General features: G+C 34.0%; 1 protein-coding gene across 1 annotated transcript in view; it reads left to right on the top strand.

Annotated features, from left to right (window-relative positions):
* The first annotated feature begins 16958 nt into the window (after positions 1–16958).
* LOC131051513 (uncharacterized) overlaps positions 16959–20830 on the top strand; it is a 50257-nt gene continuing 46385 nt past the window's right edge. The window contains exon 1 of the mRNA XM_057986077.2: positions 16959–17393. Coding sequence (XP_057842060.2) covers positions 17066–17393 — 328 coding nt within the window. The 5' untranslated portion in view covers positions 16959–17065. The remainder of the gene's footprint in view (positions 17394–20830) is intronic.

Raw genomic sequence — 20830 nt, 5'->3', positions numbered from 1 at the left:
ACCAAAACCATTGAACTTAATAGAGAACGTATTTAATGTAGCTGATTGTGTGAATTTCTGAGCATTGTGTCTGCAAATTCTTACTAAAATTTTGCCTGTTGCAGACTTTCTGAGAGATATTTTTGAGTATTCTAAGCAAAGCATTTATTTAAACATACACTTATTCATCCACATTGCAGGGATAACAATACAAGGCTCACATATTGGTCTAAGAGGATGCCATGGTCTCACAAAGTAACCAAGAACCATATGAAATGATGGCCATCTTGAATCCACACACAACTAGGGAGGATCCATACGATTATGTATGACTTCCCCCTTGTTTGTTTAATGGGATTAGCCAGCTCCAAGACATAGCCGTCAATAATCACTAAGAATGTACAAGTGGATCATAGCTACCCATACAACAAACACTTACCCCTATCCTCAAATTTTCCCAATGTTTGATTCCTTATATACACTCATCCAAGGTTATCTATGTCGATCTTGGTGAGGAATCACATCACAACAAAGAAGGCAACATTTAAAAATAGCAAGAGTTTCACTAAACTACCAAAGATCATAAATATTGAAAGAAAGAAAAAATAGTAACAATAATAAGTCAAATAAATGTGTTCAATTCCAATAGCAAATCAAGCATAGCCACAATAACTACACAATAGAGAAAACTCACAATAGTGATTAAACTAATTCAAATAAGATAAAATAAAATTGTTGGCCCATGCAACAAAGATGAGAGATCATCAATAATTGAAGGAAACTTCACAATCCTTAAAAGTGCACATTACATAACTATACAACTAGAAATTGTGGCTAAATAGAGTGAAGATTCATAATGACTCCAATAATAGTCCCTCATGTGTGCATTTGTGGCATGAACACAAAAACTCCCACACGTCATGGCCATGTACCTAATGGAGAAGACATGCCTAGGCTACATGCCCAAAAAACATGACTATAATAATAGTCCCTCATGCATGCATTTGTGGCCTACACACTACAAATCCTAACATATCATGGCAATACACCTCATATAGAAGACACACCTAGGGCCACATTGTACATAGCAACGTGCCTCACAAAGATGACATGCATAGGGCACATGCCACATAGCAATGTGTCTTATGGAAAAATGTGCATGCATGTCACACACCAAAGCTATATGTATACATCATGAGGCACATTCAAATGTTATCAAACACAACCTATTGTATCTAACATGAGTTCCTCTCTACATGTGTGCAAATCTTCCAACACTAATCGCCACTAAGAAGGAATAATATAAAATGCATCTTCAAATATTTGTGTGTGTGTGTGGAATTGTGTATTTGAACCCAAATCGCTACCATCAACAACATGTAACCATCACCTACACTATATCAAAACATAAGTATGGTGTGACATCATATCTATTTGCATAATGGCAAAACACATGCAAACATGAAAATCATCATAGCATGACAAAAATCAATCTCCACATGTTGGAACAAAGATATAAATAAGATAATAGGGTAAGAGGAAACCCGTACCAAGAACCACATACCAACTATCGGCAATGCCATCAAGATAAATGTAGGATAGGATACCACTATGAGCCATCCAATGGTCCATTCTATGAGGATAACTAGGGGATACTATCTTTGAAAGGTGTGGTCAATAGAGATAATCCCTACTAATGCCACAATATGTCACCATAGCTTCTTGAGTTTTCCATTCTTCTACTTAACACCACATTTATTGAGTTCCTCAATAGTGACGTTGGTTCTCAATAGGATGCACAAACATGTAAACACACAAGCATGGTTTCATCATACTTGTATTGTATCATACTTGTACAACAATACAAATTCATTTTTCTAGTTAATTACTTAGTGTAAAAATAACTCCATTACATAACATGGGGTAATAATCACCATAAGTTTTCAAATAAATTGCCCAAACATCAATTGGAGTTACCCTTTCTAAGGTACAAACATAATTTATTTATAACTTCAAAATTAAAATAATCACAATATATCCAAATAAGTTCAATAGTGCATGGAAATAGACAACATGATCCATAATTAAACCCATAAATTACCCTAATTGGATATGCTAATAAAATGGTGTCTCAAATAATAGAGATTATGTTGGACCTATAATAGAGATCTGGACTTTGTTTCATCATACACAAGCATGGTTTCATCATACTTGTATCCAAATACACCATCCATAGATAGGTACTCAGTACCACAATCTCATGGGTACCCTTTTAGCTGAATTTACCCTATATTTAGGTGAATCTACCCTTGTATCATTCCTTGATCTAGTATGTCATTCCACCAATCAATAATTTTTCCATATTCTTGGGAGAATACACTATCCTTTAGGTGAATATGCCATATCCTTAAATGAATCCTCCTTGTGATCATCATCCTAAGTCCTCTTTTTGTTAAGTCTTATCCCTTCATCTTTAGGAAAATCCACCTATCCTTATGTGAATCTACTTTCTCTAAGTCCTCTTTTTGTTCAAGAAGACACACTCAAGCCTTGATCACATTCCATAAAAAGAAAATCATTATTTCATATAATTGGAAGGAAATGATATATTGCAAAGATTACTATGAAGGTCTGAAATAGTAAAAGAGATGAGACTAATCTTTTATTTCTACTTACAACAGTGAATTGGTTGAGATATACTCATAGACAAAGTGAATGACATGTATGAGAACAACCTCAATAAAGGTAAAAAGGACAATAAATAGTAGTGATAGATGACAATGCATTGAATGTGCCAAGAAAAAGACAGTGGAAGCCATGGAGAAATCACTATCAAAACAAAGCCATTAAATAAAACTATGTTGGTGCAGCTTGAGAAGCATAGTAGAACAATGAAAAAAGAACACTATAGGATTCACATTACAATGACATCAGTGAACAATCATCTCTTAGCATGTATCTTCATTGACTTTGGTTGCTATAGAAAAATATAGTGATCATATGCAAATACAATTACATGGTTTGAAAAAGGATACATTACCATATGATATAGGCTGAAAAAGATAAAATTTAATATGTACTTGGAAAAGGGTCTTATTAGTACTTAAGACTCATCATTCATATGTTTACTCCAGTCTATGTTTATATTGCATAGAATATCAAATTTGGTGATACTATTTGAATATGTGAGCATATGTTATATGGTTTTAATCATTGGATAAGAGAATTGTTGCCTAGTAGTTTTCTAACGGCATTGAATATAGTGTCTAAAAGACTTTGGGCTTGAAACACTTTCTAAAGGCATTAAAAGAATGGGACACTTTATGTCACTAGAAAATGGGAATATATTATACTTAACTTTTTTTTATCATCTTATCGAAATTCATTTACAATATCTCGAGCTCTGGCTATGACACACGATAGTTAGGGTTCTTGCTTCTTGGTTCTAGTTAGGGTTCTTGCTTCTTGGATGACTATGTAACTGGTAGCTCGTGTCTGATAAATATACAAACTGGTATGTATATTTATTGTATGATTAAGGGTTGTTTTTGTAAAAATCCTCGTTACTGTCATGTCTAAATATTGTTAAGCATTTGGTTCAAAAACATTTTTATTAACTCATTTCGAGCTTTGCATGTGTAGTGTCTATTGGGTCAAGGGTTTCATGATCCATAACTGTTGTATTTTGTTAAAAAAGTTTCTCTGCTGCAACATTTGCCAGCATCCTCCCTGCGTGTGCCAAAATAGGAGCTTTGGAACAAGGTATGGACATCCATCAAAGCATAATCGAAGGGGTTTTTTTTGTTAGAAATTAGTTGCAAATTCTCGAATAACAAAAATCGCAAAATGGGGTAGCATACACACAGCATGTGATTAATTTGCAAAATGGATTAATTCGCAAAAAAAAACCAGTCTCAATATGATTGCGGAAAAAAATTAGTTGCCCTTACCTTGCTTGTGCAGAGATTGCTCCGGCGGGGGGGGGGGGGGGCAAGGAGGCAAGACGGTCGTCAGTTGCTTCGAATTGCTTCGATTCAAAATGAAAATGTGTTGTGTTTTTTTTTTTATAAAATGCCCGATGTCGTCGGAATTCCGATGAACATGGGCATATTTTTTTAAAAAAATCAAATTTGACCCCATTGCTCCTTGTTCGTCGGAAACCTCCGTCGGAATTTGACCCCAAATGTATTAGTGTTTTTAACTTTTCTTATGAGGATTGTTTTAGGATCCTGCATGATGGCCCTTGGTTTTTTGGTATGAATGGTCTTTGCATTCAAAGTTGGTATCTTGATTTTAACCCTCTAAAGGATTTCATGTCTGGGTTTGTTTGCCTAGGTTGCCTTTAGAGTTTTGGAATGAAAATATTTTTATGATTATTGCCAACTCTTTTGGGAAATATTGTGCTACAGATCAAATCTCCAGACTCAAGAAACAGTTGTCATTTGCTAGATTTTTTGTTTATGTGGAGAAAAACCAAGTGCTCCCTACTCATATTACCCTTGCCTCTAAATTGGGCAAGTGGGTGCAACAAATTCAGTTTGATGACTCTCCAATTATTTGCCATCGTTGTGGTAAAGTGGATCGCGCCTCGGTATCTTTCTTAAAAAATGAGAAACAACACTTTGTCTGGAAAATGAAGAATCAAATCCCAATTTCCACGAAGTCAATTGTTTCTTTTGTTCAAGAGATGCAAAAAGTGGACTATTTTATGGATTTGGAAGAAGGTAATGCCAATGATGTCATGAAAATGAAGGATCAAAACATTGTTTTCATGGAGTTTGTTGTTCCTTGTGTTCAAGAGGTGTAGAAAGTTGATATTAAAAGGAATTCCCCTATGGATTGTTCTATGAAAGAGTTGGAGGAAGGTAATTCCAATGATGTCATGTCTTCTCTTTGTCTTAAGAAATCCAGTTTAGGGGAGATCAACCCTAATTTTGAGTTAAAGTAAAGCTCTTTGGAACATTTATTTAATCCACTTTGTTTTGGGCAAGGCTTTTATTTTAGTTTTGTTTTGTCGTATTTCTTATTGCTGGTTGCTTCTGTGTAGTTCCTTGGTTTTTTGTTGGACTTAATGCTTCATCTTTTTCTTTATAAAAGGGATTGGGGCCCTTTCAAAATCCTTGTTTATCTAATCAAAAACAAAAATTTACTATAAAATCTTATCTATTACTCTATTTCACCATATATCTCTTTGTATCTCTCCCTCTCCCTCTTCCTTTATATCTCTCTATCTCTTCCTCTCTATCTTCCCCTCTCCCCTCTATCTCTGGACATGTCTCCCCCTTCTCTCTCTCCCACTTTCCCTTCCTAGACCTCTATATCTATATCTCTTTGCCCCTCTTATTTCTCTCTCTCCATATTTCTTCTTCCTTCTTTTTTATTTTCTACTCTATACTAACCACACTATTGGCAGAAACTTGATACCTTGTGTCTCGTCTAATATGTATTTGCTTCCCATGTGAATTATTCCTCAAATGTGTGTCATCCCCTCAATTATCAAATTAAGATTAAATATATTCAAACATGAAAGGCATAACAACTAGCTACCTATATGATGCAAATGAATTAGCCATTCAATGTTCAAAACAAATTGCAAGCATCAGCTAATCCTTTAATATCATTGGAAATAGCATGTTTGATGTGTACTGCCATCGTAAATTTCATACCAATGTCCCATATTGCAAGGATTCAAAATTTGAATTTAACTCATACAATTTTAATTGATTCATACAAAGCATATACTTGAAATTTGATTCTTCACATATGAGAAACTGACGATGGATGTCAGATCTCCAAACTTGTGGATCAAAATCCTTTTTTCCGCAATATGTAATTTCTAGTACTTGAGCCAAATCTAACACCATCTGAATCACTTAAGACAATTTCTTGGCCACTTTTAAGGAGCTTTCCATTTAGAAACGTACCATGACGAGATCTTAAATCTGTTAGAATTAAGGTATCACCTGTTGTTTCCATCTTTGCATGCACACAGCAAAATAATAATAGATAAGCTTATTCTGTAAAACAGGGCATGGTAGATAATAGAAACAAAGAATACAAATGAAAAGACAAAGAACAATAGGAAATATGAGAGCAAAACCCACCTTGCGAGATATTGAGGCATGATCTAGAATCACATTGCAGCTAGGATCTCTACCGAAAATGGTCACTTGATCAACCACGACTCTAATAAAACCTATACAGTTTCCATCCTGGTCCACAAAAATGCCAGCAATTTAGACATACAATAGGATGTTCGTCCTCAAAAAGCTTATATTAATTTCAAAATCCCCTGTGCCTCTTATTTAAAATGCTCAGTCCCAGATAACTAGAGCTACTGCAAGAACAAATGACCATTGTGATAATTCAAGAGATCATTAAAGACTGGTAAAATTGTCAGGGAAGGCAAGGCTTCTTCAACCATCCTTAAAGTCAACCAAAATCGTCTCCAAATCAACTGAGTGAAGACAATAATGGTTAGAAAAAATCGTAGTCTCGTTAAATTTGTAAAGTAGAAGGCAACTCCAAACCTTCTTTCCCTTTGGAGCTTTTAGGTTCCTTTTAGTAAATATGCAATAAAATTATTGACTTATTGCACATGCGAAGTTACGACTGCAACTGAGTAAATGTGCCAACTTCCAACTTTCCTACCATGAATGGTATAACTGTGTAAGGATGCAGATGTTATTCCAAAAACACAAAACTCATGAACAACATAGCATAAATATTTTGAAACATTGAAAATGGTGTACAGATGCGTGAATCAAATGACAACTATACTGTTACAAAGCAGAGGTAGAACAGCCAGAATATTGAGGGATACATTAATGCCATCAGAACTTAAGAACTACCAGGAGATGAAGTAACAGAATTGGACAGGAACATGACATGTTTACAATTACGTCAAGGCAAGTTTAACTTTCAGATGCTTCTATACTGAAGATGCAAACATGCATATTACATTTTTAAACTTGTCAGCTGTCAATTAACTTAATAGAATTCAAAATTGATAATGAGAAAAAACAAAACACATATATATACCTTTTGAATCTCTAATTGCAACTCATGAACAGAACCAACTTCATCATCTTCTTCTTTTAAGCCACAACAGATTTGAGATTGTGAAGCTGTATCTTTAGAAAGCAATTGCCTCTTCTCATAATCATGTAATGCTGTAATGAAACCACTGTTGGGATTGACTTGACTACGTCGCTCCTTTAAGTACCTGTAACAAGCAACAGAGAGTCAAAGAAATGGACCATGAATTCTACTGTTAAGAAAGCTTGAGAAGTTTATACTGCATAATAATAATATAGTTTCTTGTAGCAATAAGAAAACACTCGAAAGATCCTTTAACCAGTTTTCAACATAATAAATTATCAACAAATGCAACGTGTATTAAATTGCGATTAGTTAAATCTTTAAACCACAATATAGAAATGGGTAATTTGAAGCAATTAAATTGGTATATGGCAATTTTCTCTTTATAGATTTGATACTCGACCAAACAGCAGAATGATAAACTTAATCTCAAGATTTAGCAGAAAAAACATTCATAATGCGATTAGAACAGCCTCGTTGTATATTAGCATGATGGTTGATCCTGGTATAACAAGTTGCTCATCTTCTCTCAAGACTCGATGTTTAAGAGTTTCCACAGTGGGCAAGGTTCAGGGATATCTTTAGCATATTTACATTATGAAGTCCATCCCGTGGGGGGTAAGGGACACTCGCAATATTGAAAAACCACCATGCAACAAGCACTACGTACATTTAACAGAATGAAGCGCTACAAGAAAAGGTCATCCTAGCAGAATTGTGAAAGTAGAGCTACAAACAAGAGTATTTTTTATTAAACCATGATCGATGACACAAGCAGCATGAGCAGACCAGTATACTTCAACAATTATTATGATTTGATACTAGCAATTGCAGAATGATTATAAGTGACAATCTTATAGAGACACAAAGAAACGATATTGGTTGAAGGTGGGACTACCTACAACTTCATTGATGATGGCTTGGTGACTAGATTGACATTAGGTTGGCATTGAGAATAGGTGATTTAGAGGGATTCAATGTTACAATAGCTCATGGGTTTACTACTCCATGCAACAAGAGGATTCGGCATCTTGACATGACCTTAGGGAGACACACAAAGCAAGATGATTTTTATGTGGTTAGCACTGGTGAGACTAGTGTGATTTTGGGTGTACAATGGTTGCATTCATTAAGCAAGTTTACCCAATAGAGCTTCTAAGATTGTTTCTATTAAAAGGATGGAGAGGGTTTTTCGTAGAGACCAAGTGGCTTGGGCAATAAAATGTTTAATTATAGACACAAGTTCATCCTAGGATGGGAGATCTTACCACATTGACATCCAGTTCATCTTGGATAAGCATAGCAAAGTGTTAACTATATTCCTTCAAGGTTGCCACCAAATAGAGGTTTCCAAAATGTTATTGAATTGGAGGAATGATCAAAACTAGTCTTCACTACACCTTATTGAATTGGAGGAATTGGAATCATGCTACACTTGAACCTAAGGTGGATATAGACAATACCCTTTATAAAGGGGAAAATTTGATTTGACAATTTGCAACATAGAAGGGAGAAATTACCAAATCAATTTCACTTGGGAACCTTTTACATTCAAAAGAGGGTTTGAATCCACTAGATTTAGTCAAAAATCATATAAGGACTAAATACTAAATGGATTGAATTGATTTTGATCTCCTCTTTTGTAAGTTGAAATGCTGAAATAGGTAAAGTGTTGAAAAATGAAGGTAAAACTGAGAAAAGAGTGAGATATAGATGCGAGATTTTGGTGTGCACCTAGATCTAAGTAGTATAAGCTGAGTCGGATCTGACCCTCAAAAAATATCCTTAAAATCTAGGACCATGGCGCATCACAACAATCCTCTGAACATTTATATCATCAAAAAGGGTCGATTGTTCTCTGTGAATAAAGCTTATCTTGAAGAGTACAACTCTGTGCATGTTTCATGCACACAAAAAGAAGGGGAAAAAGGTTGGGAATAGGGGTTTTCCTAAATCAAACCCCAATTTGGAATCAACCTTGAATGAATTATTGCAAATACTAAAATAAAATGATGGAAGGATATACCTCAGATCTGCATTGACTAATAATGATGCTTTCCTTCTTGAATGTAGTCACATATGTTGTATGAAATGGCATGAACATGACAAAACCCTAATCACACACACATTCTTGCAAATGAATGATATGATGTTTCTTCGCAATGGATAGATGAAGAATATGCAACCTTGAAGACCTCTAGAAATGCTTCATGATGAATTTTTCAATGTTTGAATGATTGATTGCTTGAATGTAGTTTGCCTTATGTTCACCTATCTCCTTGCCTTCTTGTATATATGTGTAAGAATATGCAACCTTGAAGACCTCTAGAAATGCTTCATGATGATTTTTTCAATGTTTGAATGATTGATTGCTTGAATGTAGTTTGCCTTATGTTCACCTATCTCCTTGCCTTCTTGTATATATGTGTATATCCAAATGAGAGGGGAAGACCTCCTTATATACTTTCCCATTGTCAATTATGTTAATTTTCCGACATAGGTTGACATGGAGATGTAATTCCCACTCAAAATTAGGATAGGGCAAGGGGTTTAAAATGGGCCCCAATTAGGGAGGACCATGGCATGACGCCATGGTGCTAGTGAGGACCAAGGTGCCATGTCCTAGTCCTACCCCATATTTGGGCCAGGGTTAAAGTGCAATGTAAGGTGAAATGTGAAAATATGGCATTTATTGCATGGTAGGGGCATAAATAGGTTCAAATCAAATGTGATGATGAGAACACTAAGGTGAGAGCCCCAAATACGATCAAAATTGCAAAGGGTGCAATTTTAGGACGCTTCGCCCCTATTATTACAAAAGAGAAGGAATTTTTGGAATATAAAGAAAAGACAAATGCTAAAGTGAAGAAACCTAAACAAACACCTAAGACACCTACAAAATATGTGTGGAAGAATCATTCAAATGATCAGATCATTGGAGACAAAGAAAAAGGAGTTTAGAAAAGAAGACGACTTGCTAAGACTAGTGAACAAGCAAATTTATGTTTTTTTGTCCTAGGTGGAGCCAAAAAAATTTGCAGAAGCTAGCAAGGATGAAGGTTGAATGAAATTTATGGAAGAGGATCTAAATGAAATTGAAAAGAACTAAACATGAGAACTAGTACCTAGATTGATTGACAAGAATGTGATAGGAACAAAGTGGGTGTTCTGGAATAAGTTATATAAAGATGAAAATGTCACAAGGAACAAGGAAAGACTGGTTTGTAAAGGTTATTCACAAGTTGAAGGTGATTTGTTTTTCTTCTACCATGCTACCAACACCTCATATGGTTTTTTACTAGTCGAGTCTTCGTGAGGAAGAAATTCAAAGTAAGGCAGAGCATGTGTCGGTTAACACATTCGATGAGGTGGATTATCTAAAAATAGTAAGTGCACTATCCATTAATGGATGCTCTACTTTAGCAATAGGGCCCGTATTTCTTCCCAGTTTTTTGGGAGTAATATATTTGAATGGTTTGTTGAGTCTATAAGAGCATGATGAGAGCTGTCTCAAATGGCTTGATGCCCAAGAGCCAAGTTTTGTGATATATGTTTTGTTTCGCAGCATAGTCGTCAGATCGAATGAGAAACTGGAGGAGTTAGCAGTAGGGTTGGAGGAAAACCAACACCCCTTTTTGTGGGTGTTATGAATGGATAGTTGGGGATACAAGCCTGCCACTCTCCTAGAGGGTTTTGTAGAAAGGATCAAGGATCAGGGATTGATTGTGAAATGGGTGATGTAGGTGAAGGTTTTGTTCCACCCTTCCATGGGAGGGTTTTTTATGCACAACGGTTCGAACTCCTATTTAGAGAGCATGAGCATGGGAATTCCCATGCTTGGATGGTCATATTTTGCTAACTAATTTCTAGATCAGCACTTCTACAAGGATGTGTTGAAGATTGGCATAGACTTGGAGGGTGCGGATGGTGATGAAAATGTGGAGGTTAAAAGGGAGGAGATGGAGAAGGGTATGAGGAGATTGATGAAGGGTTCGAAGATAGATGAGCTAAGAAAAAAAGGGAGGGAGTTGAAGGAGATGATAGTTAATAGGCTGTGTGGGGATGCTCTTCTTTTGTCAACTTGAATAGACCTTTATTTATGACATCACACAACTTTTAGGACAAATACTACTAATTTTTTTCTTGAGTCCTACATTTTATATTTGAGAAACATCATTGATCACATTCATCTTCTCTTTGATCAAGATTGTTCTTCTTCAATTTTTGTGAGAGAACATTCTAATCACATGATCATTCATCAAAGTTTGACACTAGTATGGATCTTCTTTTGAGTAGCATTTCAAGGAAGATATGTACATGTCTTTATAGGAGACACTTGATCTTTGGATCCTATTCTAAATGTACATCTCTACTAGATCTTGGATTGTCATCTTTATCAATGTGGTCTAGAACACTTGATTTGAAAGTGACAACTTTTGGCATTGAGATTGAGACACATGAGCAATTTTTTGATACTTTATATATCTTGATCTATATTCCTAAATATTCATTTCAAGAATGAGAAGACATCATAAATACTCCTTTGTTTTTTTTTCTTCATAAGGGGAGGCATGGTGTTCGATGATTGCGAACAATCTTTTGTTAGGATTTGGTGTTGTACACCATTGCATAAAATGTTATATTATAATGCTGTAATTTAATGATTAATTAGTAGTGGTACATCTAGGGGATGTTATTAGACCACACTAGGTAATTAATTTGGGCCACCTGTAAGTTTTATTGTAACATCATGTTATTATTTTATGTGTGAGAGACATAAGATAATTATTTAATGTTTGGAGAAAATATTTAATAAAGTGAAGACTTGGTACCCACTGTCAAATGAGGGATCAATAATTATGTGTTCGCATGGTTTTATCTTTCCACTTGGTTGTATTTGTGCGATCTTATGTCTATAAAAGAAAGCACATGTTTAGTGGCTACTTGGTTGGTTGGGTGAGTTGGTTGTCATAATATTGAGTCTTTCTAAGGAGTGCCTATGTGAAGCATGACATGGGATATGTGGATTCTTGCTTGGACACATGGAGGATGCATTGGAGAGGCTTAATGTTTTAGACGTGTTCATTGTAACTCTGTGAGTGTTTTTTATTGCTTTGTTTCCGATTAGTAAGATGGAGTATGGATTCTTTTGGAGGCATGGTTTTTTCCTATTGAGGGTTTTTCCAAGATATATCATGTTTTATCTTGTGGGTTATCTAATTTATCTATGCATATTGATTATTTTGTAAGCTTGTATGCATGCTTTTGTCTCATGGGTTTTGTAGGAAATAGATTAAACAAACTGGGAGTTGATGCATTATTTCCTAGATCTTTTACATTTAGTTTCAAGAATTTACCATTAGTACATATTATACATTGGGGGGGGCTATAGGTCTATCTTCTTCTCTCTTATTGGGGATTTTTTCTTCACATGGGGTTTTGTCCTTCTCATTCTTCATAAGAACATTTTTATTGCATTTTCTTTGTTTTGGGGAGATTTGTCCCATTGGGTTTTCTCCCTTTCTTCATTTGTGAGACATAACATTTGTATGTATGGGTAATAGCATGGCCTATTATCCAATTACCATATTTACATCATTTAAATTTGTTTATCATTCTCCCTCAGTTACTCTTAAGGGTGGTGTGTGAGAAAGGGTATTTCCTATCTAATTTTCCCCTTTGTAGTGTGAATGAGGTATATTATCTAATTAGTTCCTAGTTAGGACCTTTTCACACATGTTCACATGCTAAGTTTACTTAGTGAGTTAGGAATATTTCTAGAAGTCTCTTGTAGACATGTGATCTTATCCCCTAGTTGTTCATAACATAGGACTTAAGATACTTTTCATTATTCTAGTTATTCCCATCTCTCAAACTTGGATAGATATAAGCAAGGTCTCAAATGTACAATATGACAAGTTCATTGATCACATTTGATCTAATATATCTGCATCATTTTATTTCGAATTTATGCACTTTGATTTTCTCTCTTGTAGAAGGTTATTTTGGTTTTTGTAGGTGATCATAGAATCTTGAGTCCTTGAGTGACTCTAACAATTAGAAATGCAACCGGTTTCTTCAATTTAACACTAAATAGGGAGTTATATGTTGAATACCAAATGTTAATTTAAATAGTGTGAGTCCAATATTTTAGAGTGCTAATGATAAAGGGTTAGGACCACATTCATAAACCATATTTCCATCACTAATGTATGAAATAATTGACTTCTCAGGGCTAACTACTTATTATTGCATCACATAGTATAAATGTTACCTAGGGTTAGGGTATGAAAAAATCCTGGGGGCATTTTGATATACCAATGGGTACATGCAAGCTCATGACTACATATAAAGGTTGTCTAAGGAGTGTTAGAGTGAAAAGGAATCTTGCTTAGCTAAAAATGACTAACTCTTTTAAGGATATTTGATAACTCCTAGCACACATTTTCTAACTTCAAAATATAAAAGAAATTATGTGCAAGGGATTTTTTTGGGACAAAAATATGAGTAAAAAAATAATGTGGCTATAACTGTACCCACTTTTTGATCACCAATATCCCTTTAGGGAAATGTGAGAGCATGTGATGGACATATATAGATGGGCCTAAATTGGTAAAATTGATTAGAATAATGGCCATGTAAAGAGCTCTAATGCTACTTTTTATGAATTTGCAAGAAAAAAAATTAAACAAACATAAATATTGCAAAAATGGGAGAACCAAAAATTATTTATTTATCTTTGTAGTAGCAATTTGAGGGGGTAACCTTCAAATATAGCATATAGTCTAAATTCAAATATTTCAATATGCTTTTCAATTGCGAAGTCATTACAATGTATAATTTTTTTTTTGAAGGTAGTCATATCCATCTCCTGTATGTAGGATAATAACTTTATTCCAACAAAAGGTGGGATTAATGAAAAAGCATATGCATCCCTTTATTAAAGCTACCTAAGGATGACTTACAAAGCATATGCACCCAACTTATTTACTAGATAATATAAAGTAGAATGAGTTATGTGACACGATTAAACATAAAAGAGTTTAAAAGTTTAACCTCAAGAAGTTAGAGTAATTGGATAAATCCATTTAGATTTGAAGTCTTCTTTGCTTTTCCAATGATGAAATTTATTTTCCTAACTATATTTCTTAAGGATTGGGTATCTATATTGAGATAATTATTAATCATACACTTATAAATCAAAACATGATAAATATCTTAAGTGTAATTTATATAATTTGTAGACCTATTTTGAGATCAATGATATAAAGAATCATTATGTAATTTGATATTCATAATTTTTTAATGATACATCAATATGTATTTTGTTTCATTTGCATTATAGATTTCTAATTGTAATTTCGTAAAGTTAACACATATTAAATTATGGATAAATTAACATTGGGTTCAAATCCATGTCATAGGATTTATCTTTTCTTGCAATGACTTTCATAATATCTATCTTTAAATAATTTGTGAGATCTTCAAAGGATTGCCCTCCTTAACCTTGCAAATCTAAAAGTGTAGAAGAGTTGAGCTTTCTCTTATCAATTGGTCTAATCTACTTGTATCTCGATCATAAAGCATAATCTCTTAGATTGACTATATACCTTAGGGGTAAATGATCTCATAAACATATCCTTTTAGAAATACAAGGAACTAGCACAGGGGCTTCACTTAGTGAACCTAGGTTATAGTACGTGCATTCATTGCATACTAAAGAATCCCCCTATTTTCAAAAAATATTGTCCTGAACTCCTTTTTTGTCACCCCCTCCCAATACAGAGCCCGATTTTTTACCCCCCCTATTTTCATCATATATTGTATTTTTTCATAGCCCAAATTAAAACCCCCTTATTTTCACCAGATAGGCAATATATTGTTGTCAATTATCGAGATATTAAACCCCCTAATATGAATGTCAGTGATATGATATTGCCTAGCCAGTGAAGCGCCGTTGGGAACTAGTTGGAGCACCGATAAAAAATTATTAACATATTGTTATTTCTTGCTTTATCATTCTTAAATAATCTAGCAACTTCTACCTTCTTAATTATGATTATGTTTTCATAAACATTAACTCCTCTTTATCTGTGACTAGATACACTAGTGTAGCTCCCTTTGAAATATTTGTTGCACAAATCTCACCACCGATCTCTTTTGCCCTAAAATTTATCTTTTTATCCTTATTTGACATCATTACAAATTACATAAGATGTGTTAGTTGGTTTGAGTAGGCCCTTAACATACTTGCTCTTAAGAGGATGAAAAGGCATTCAACTAAGTTATTTAGCTATCTCATTTCACCCACAACATCAAAACCATTCAAACTCTTATTTCTTCTATGCTAGGTATATAATATTTTTATCTTCATTTCCCTCATTACTACTCATATTAGTTTTTAAGAAATAAAATACAATTACAAACTAAAATGAAAACAAAAACAATAATAATATTTTCTTTCTTCCTTTTCAAACAAGAAGGAACATCTTTAACTACAAACACAAATCCAACACCCACCTTTATTACTACTCTTCTTTAGCTAAATAATAAATTTATAGGTAAAATCAAAATGTCTTCATTGTTTAGGTCTTTAGCTACTCTATCTATCTTCCCCAATGTACTTCTTTAGGTGAAAAGTGTAAACTAAAATTTTGATACGTACACCTTTGCTATTTGTGAGGTTTTTCTTAATGCTTAAGGTCTTTAATATTTTTACTTGTTGCTTTTAAGTTTAATTGATAGGGAATTATAGAGGCTTTTAAGGTTTTGAAAGGAATGTGTAGGCCTTGTGGGGCCTTATCCCTCTTATTAATATTTTGAACAATCATTTAATCAATATGAAACCATAAAAGGCTTTTAGAGTTTCAAAAAGGGATGTAGAGGCCTTGTGGATCCCTCGCCCCTCTTAATTTTATTCTTATTCTATCTTTTTATTAGAAATATTTTGTAAAAATTTGTAAGGTCTCGTCTTTGGGACAATAAAAGGATGTCTTTAATATCCTTGGTTGTCCTACATGGATAGGAGTTCGGTGAGGGGTGAGATTAGGGGACATATTTTTGGTGTATTTTTGAAATGTTTTGGATAAAAGGATGCAAATAAAAGTCTTCAAGATGCATTCATAGATCATAGCTTTAAATATATGGTTTAGATAGTTGTTTTATGTGGTTATTTTCTTTTTGGGGTCACATGTTTTTTGTAACTTCATTTCTTGACTTCACCATTTTGATTTTGAGATGTTACTTCATGCCATTCACTATTTTTTGAAGATTGATTATATTTATATGTTTTATTTTTAGTTTTAATATATTATTTTTTTTAATAAAAATAATAAAAAATAATTAATTACCAAATGCTATTATAGATAAATCATTAGAAATGATAAATCCACCATTAATTGTCATCTAAGAGTAAAATGATGGCAAGGAAAATAAACCTCATAAAATCTATCACAATTACATAAACAATGACCTCATAACACCTTGCACAAATAGATACTTTTAAAACTTTTATATTAACACAACTTTCAAAACTTCAAATTATAATATTTTTGATAATTAAAAAATCATAAAAATTGAATTTTTTTTACAATTCATAAATTTATATATTAACTAGAAAAAACATTTTATATAATCAACAATTTTATATGTTCTAATTAAAATTAAATATTAGAAATAAATAAAAAATAAAATAAATTTTTAATTTAAAATAAAATAAAAATGATAGCTTTATTGATATCATCCAAATATTAATAACAATCTTAAAAATAAATTATAATTGCATTTATTAAATTTATAAATTTATTAAAAATTCAGAAATATCATCGGTCACTAGAAAGAACTCTAGATTGGTATTTAGTTGGAATGGAATAGTAGAATAGTTTTACCCTACGCAGGAACTAATTGTGCACAAAACAAAATTTGAAAGCTTACCCATTTGCCAAAAATGCTTTATCCCATGCCAATATGAAACTGTGGGATAAAAATGGACAAGGCATACAATATACTGGCGAACAATCCTCGCGTTTTGGTGTTGGACGCAAGAAGCCTTGAATCTTACAATGCAGGCCACATCAAATGCTCCATCTCTATTGCACTTTCAGAAGATGGCACCACTCTACACAAATTGGCAGGCCCACATTTCGCTTCCAAATGCTGGTGGGATCGAGATATATTGCTACTCACTTCTTCCTCGTCCTCTTCCTCTTCCTCTTCTTCTTCCACCAAGAAGCGCAAATTGGAGCAGTCTGACCCGATTGCTCAGTTTTTATCAAAAGAGGGTCTTGTCAAGTCTCTCCTAGTTTTGGGCCCTGGTAAATTTATTCTCCTTTCTTTCTTATTTCAAATTGAATGCTTTTTGTTTAATTTTTTTCAAATTTGGGCATTAGTTGTAGATCGAAGTCTTTGAGTCAGCTACAACTCTGCAGGAGTGTATGTGAATGGGAGCATCTAATAAAGAAAACCCTAGTTTGCTTGTTTGGGTTGACTTTATATGCAGAATAGTATGTGAATGGGTGTAACTTGTTATTTTTAATCTAGAAAACTCTAATTTGCTTATTTGGTTAACTTCATGCTTCTTAGTAGGTACACACAACAATTGAATGGGTCTGGTTGCAAAATATTAGAACAACTTGGAGAGGTTTAACCGTCGGACTTTTCTTTGTATTTGTTTAAGTTGTAGGTGTTTAGCTTTGAATTTTTGTAAGGTACTAATATAGAAAAATATTTCTGTTTTCAAGTACTTTTTGTCTCTTTTAATTTGGATATGTGGTCATTCAGTTTGGAATTTGATCAATGCCCGGGTCACTAGGATTGCCCAACTCTGGCAAATGCTTTCTATCCACTGTGGAGACTTTCTCTGCAGCTGAGCTCAAACTTGGGCACCTCATTATACCATGGACTCGGGTTTCAGCCCTGGACGCTGCTGACTGAAAATAAAAATAAAAAAACAAAAACAAAAACAAAAATCAATTAGAATATAGAAATTTTAATCATGGCTAGAAGTTTTAGTGGTTATTCAAAGCGAACTATGATTTATTTAAATTTTATTTTTTTGCGTGCAATTCCACTCCCATTTGCAGCGGTCATGGTAGCAATCAGGGAATATAGACAGCTTAAAATATTTGAGATGTCTGATTAATTTTCAATGTTTGTTGTAAATCCTATTGAATGTTTAAACTTCTTAGGACCATAACGGAGCAAATCAATCCAATATCTACTCTCACCAGAAAACGATTTTCTTGCCCGCCATCACTTGTCAAATGATTATTGGCACTGAATTCCATACTTAAAGATTAAGAACCTAGAGTTTGGGGAGCTTTTGTATCATGTTGTATTTGGATGGTACTAACATTTGTCATAATTATAAATCAAATTTATCATCTCATTTGTCTCTTTAGGGCTTGAATCTTATTAATCCTAGTTTGGTGGATGGCCCCTATTTGGGGGTAGTTTTTATGTCTTCATAAATTGTATTTTTGAAGGCCTTTGGAGCATTTTTTAGCTTAATATTTTTCAAAAAATCTTGCATTTTTCGTGTTTTCTGTGTAGGCCTTATGGTGACCTTCTCAACGTTCCAAAGAATTTTGATCTTTGTTGAGATTGTTAAGAGACTAAAATTGTGTACAATAACCCATCCACAACCATACTCCATGGGGTGGGTGAGCTAGGGGAAGATATCAGGGTAAATAGACAATGTATTTCCCCTACTTCATTGAACCATTCCAAGATGAATTAATTTGTGATGTGGATGAGCTAGGGAGAGATATCTGTTAAATATACAATGCCATATCCCCTATTCCATTAAACCATTCAACGATGAATTAATTTGGATGTGTGATGTATTGCTGGGGCAACCATACATGTATAAGCATCACGGCATCTATGAATCTAGACCGTGTAGTGACATTATTAAGTTGTGCGAACAAAAATATCAAATACCATACCTGCAAAACTTGTATCCTTCATTAGTGCAAAGAATGTTGATGTTTGATTGCTCAAACTAAAACATTTGTATCACGAATGGTTCAACTTGAGTAGGTAAGGTCAATTGTAATAGCCACTCATGCCAAAACCACCTCTTTGATTCCCCCCCAAAAAGTAAATAGATCTGATATTATCAAGGTATCAAGATGCATTCAACTTACTAGTAGGGTTACCATTGCATTGTCAAGAAAAGCATTCATTAGACCTAATTCCATCAACATTGTTACTTAATGGGCCCTTATACATAAGTTCTATCTTCGAGAACTATGAAATTGAGTGACAAATACAAGAATAAATTCAAAAGGGACACATTTGCTCGAGTGCCTCATTGTGTGGAAGCTTGATTGCTCTTGCCAAGAAGAATGGTGGAATGTAGCAACTTTGCATTGCCTCACATTGTTGATCTCTTGGACCAGCTCACGAGGGCTAAGTTTTTACCAAAGTTTTCTTGAAGTCTAGGTACCACCAACTTCTAATTAAGTCATTAGATGTGTGGAAGATTGCTTTTAAATCTAAAAAGGACTTGTTTGACTGGCCAATCATACCTTTTGTTTTGATCTAATGCACTTGCCACCTTCATGAGAATGATGAACGATGTACTTAAGCTATATTCTTATTCCTTTGATGATTTCTATTTTGATGACACTCATCTTTAGCAAAACATGAGAGGGCCATTTGCAACACGTTTAACAAGTGCTCTTGAACCTTGTGACAACTCAAGCTCTATGCTAATAGAGACAATTGTTCTTTTGGTATGGAGAGGATTCAATAATTGGGATTTTTCATTGATAACAAGGGTGTTCATGTTGACCTTGAAAAGATACGAGCCATCAAAGATTTACCATCTTCTAGAAACCTCATAAAACTTTGTAGTTTATTGTGATTGACTAATGATTACAAGAGATTTTGTGCTTAGATTTTCACACTTGGCATGGGCTATGAATCATGCTCTCAGGGGAGGGGTAAAAGCAAAATTCCTTTGGATAGAGGCACAACAATGGGGCATTCAAAGAATAGAAAAGGAGGTTATGTTTTGTTGGATTCCAAAATCATTGCTCCACTTCCTAGAACATATTTTCACTTTCAAGGCTAGGGTTGTCATCATGGAAGTTTAATTTGCTCATCCACAAACCATGTAGGGTTGAAGACCAACTCTACGAGAGTGGGTTTTCTCTCCTACTCTTTGAGCTCAAATTAGATTTAGGAGGGTGTTCCTAGAGGTTTGAGTAAATGAAATCAACAATTGAATATAGTGATAGCTAAACCCAATTTATTGCTTCAGCTCCGAATATTGTCACAGAGCTAAGAGTAACTAGCTATCTTAATATGTTTATATAGCTGATTTCCTCACCACTACAACAAGTGCAAGGTGGGGGTGAGATATATGATTCACAAGGTGCATTAGAGGTGAAGTTGGTAACAATTATTCCTTGTTTTGTTGTGAAATCATGAAGTACCTGAAAGTTGGGACTGAACTATAAATACTAGTTTAATGATTTGTTCTTTTTAGTTGTTTGATTTTGAGTCAATACAATTCCTAGATCAGAGCCGATCAATGGTTATAGAGTCACCATTAACAAGAAGGAATTGCAATGAAAGACAAGTGTAGAATTTTTTATCAAAGCATGAAAATGCGTCAAAGTTTGAGTATCATACACAAAACATACTTAGTTATCCATTAGTGAGCTGCACAAGTCCATGTGTAGATACAAAATGATCATTACAAAGATTGTAATAACTTCGAAAATGCTGCCACATTTATCAA

Source organism: Cryptomeria japonica, chromosome 11 (assembly GCF_030272615.1).
Source record: "Cryptomeria japonica chromosome 11, Sugi_1.0, whole genome shotgun sequence".
NCBI classification, from domain to species: Eukaryota; Viridiplantae; Streptophyta; class Pinopsida; order Cupressales; family Cupressaceae; genus Cryptomeria; species Cryptomeria japonica.
Note: the sequence above shows the minus strand (reverse complement) of the source record. Positions and strands in the feature narration are given on the sequence as shown.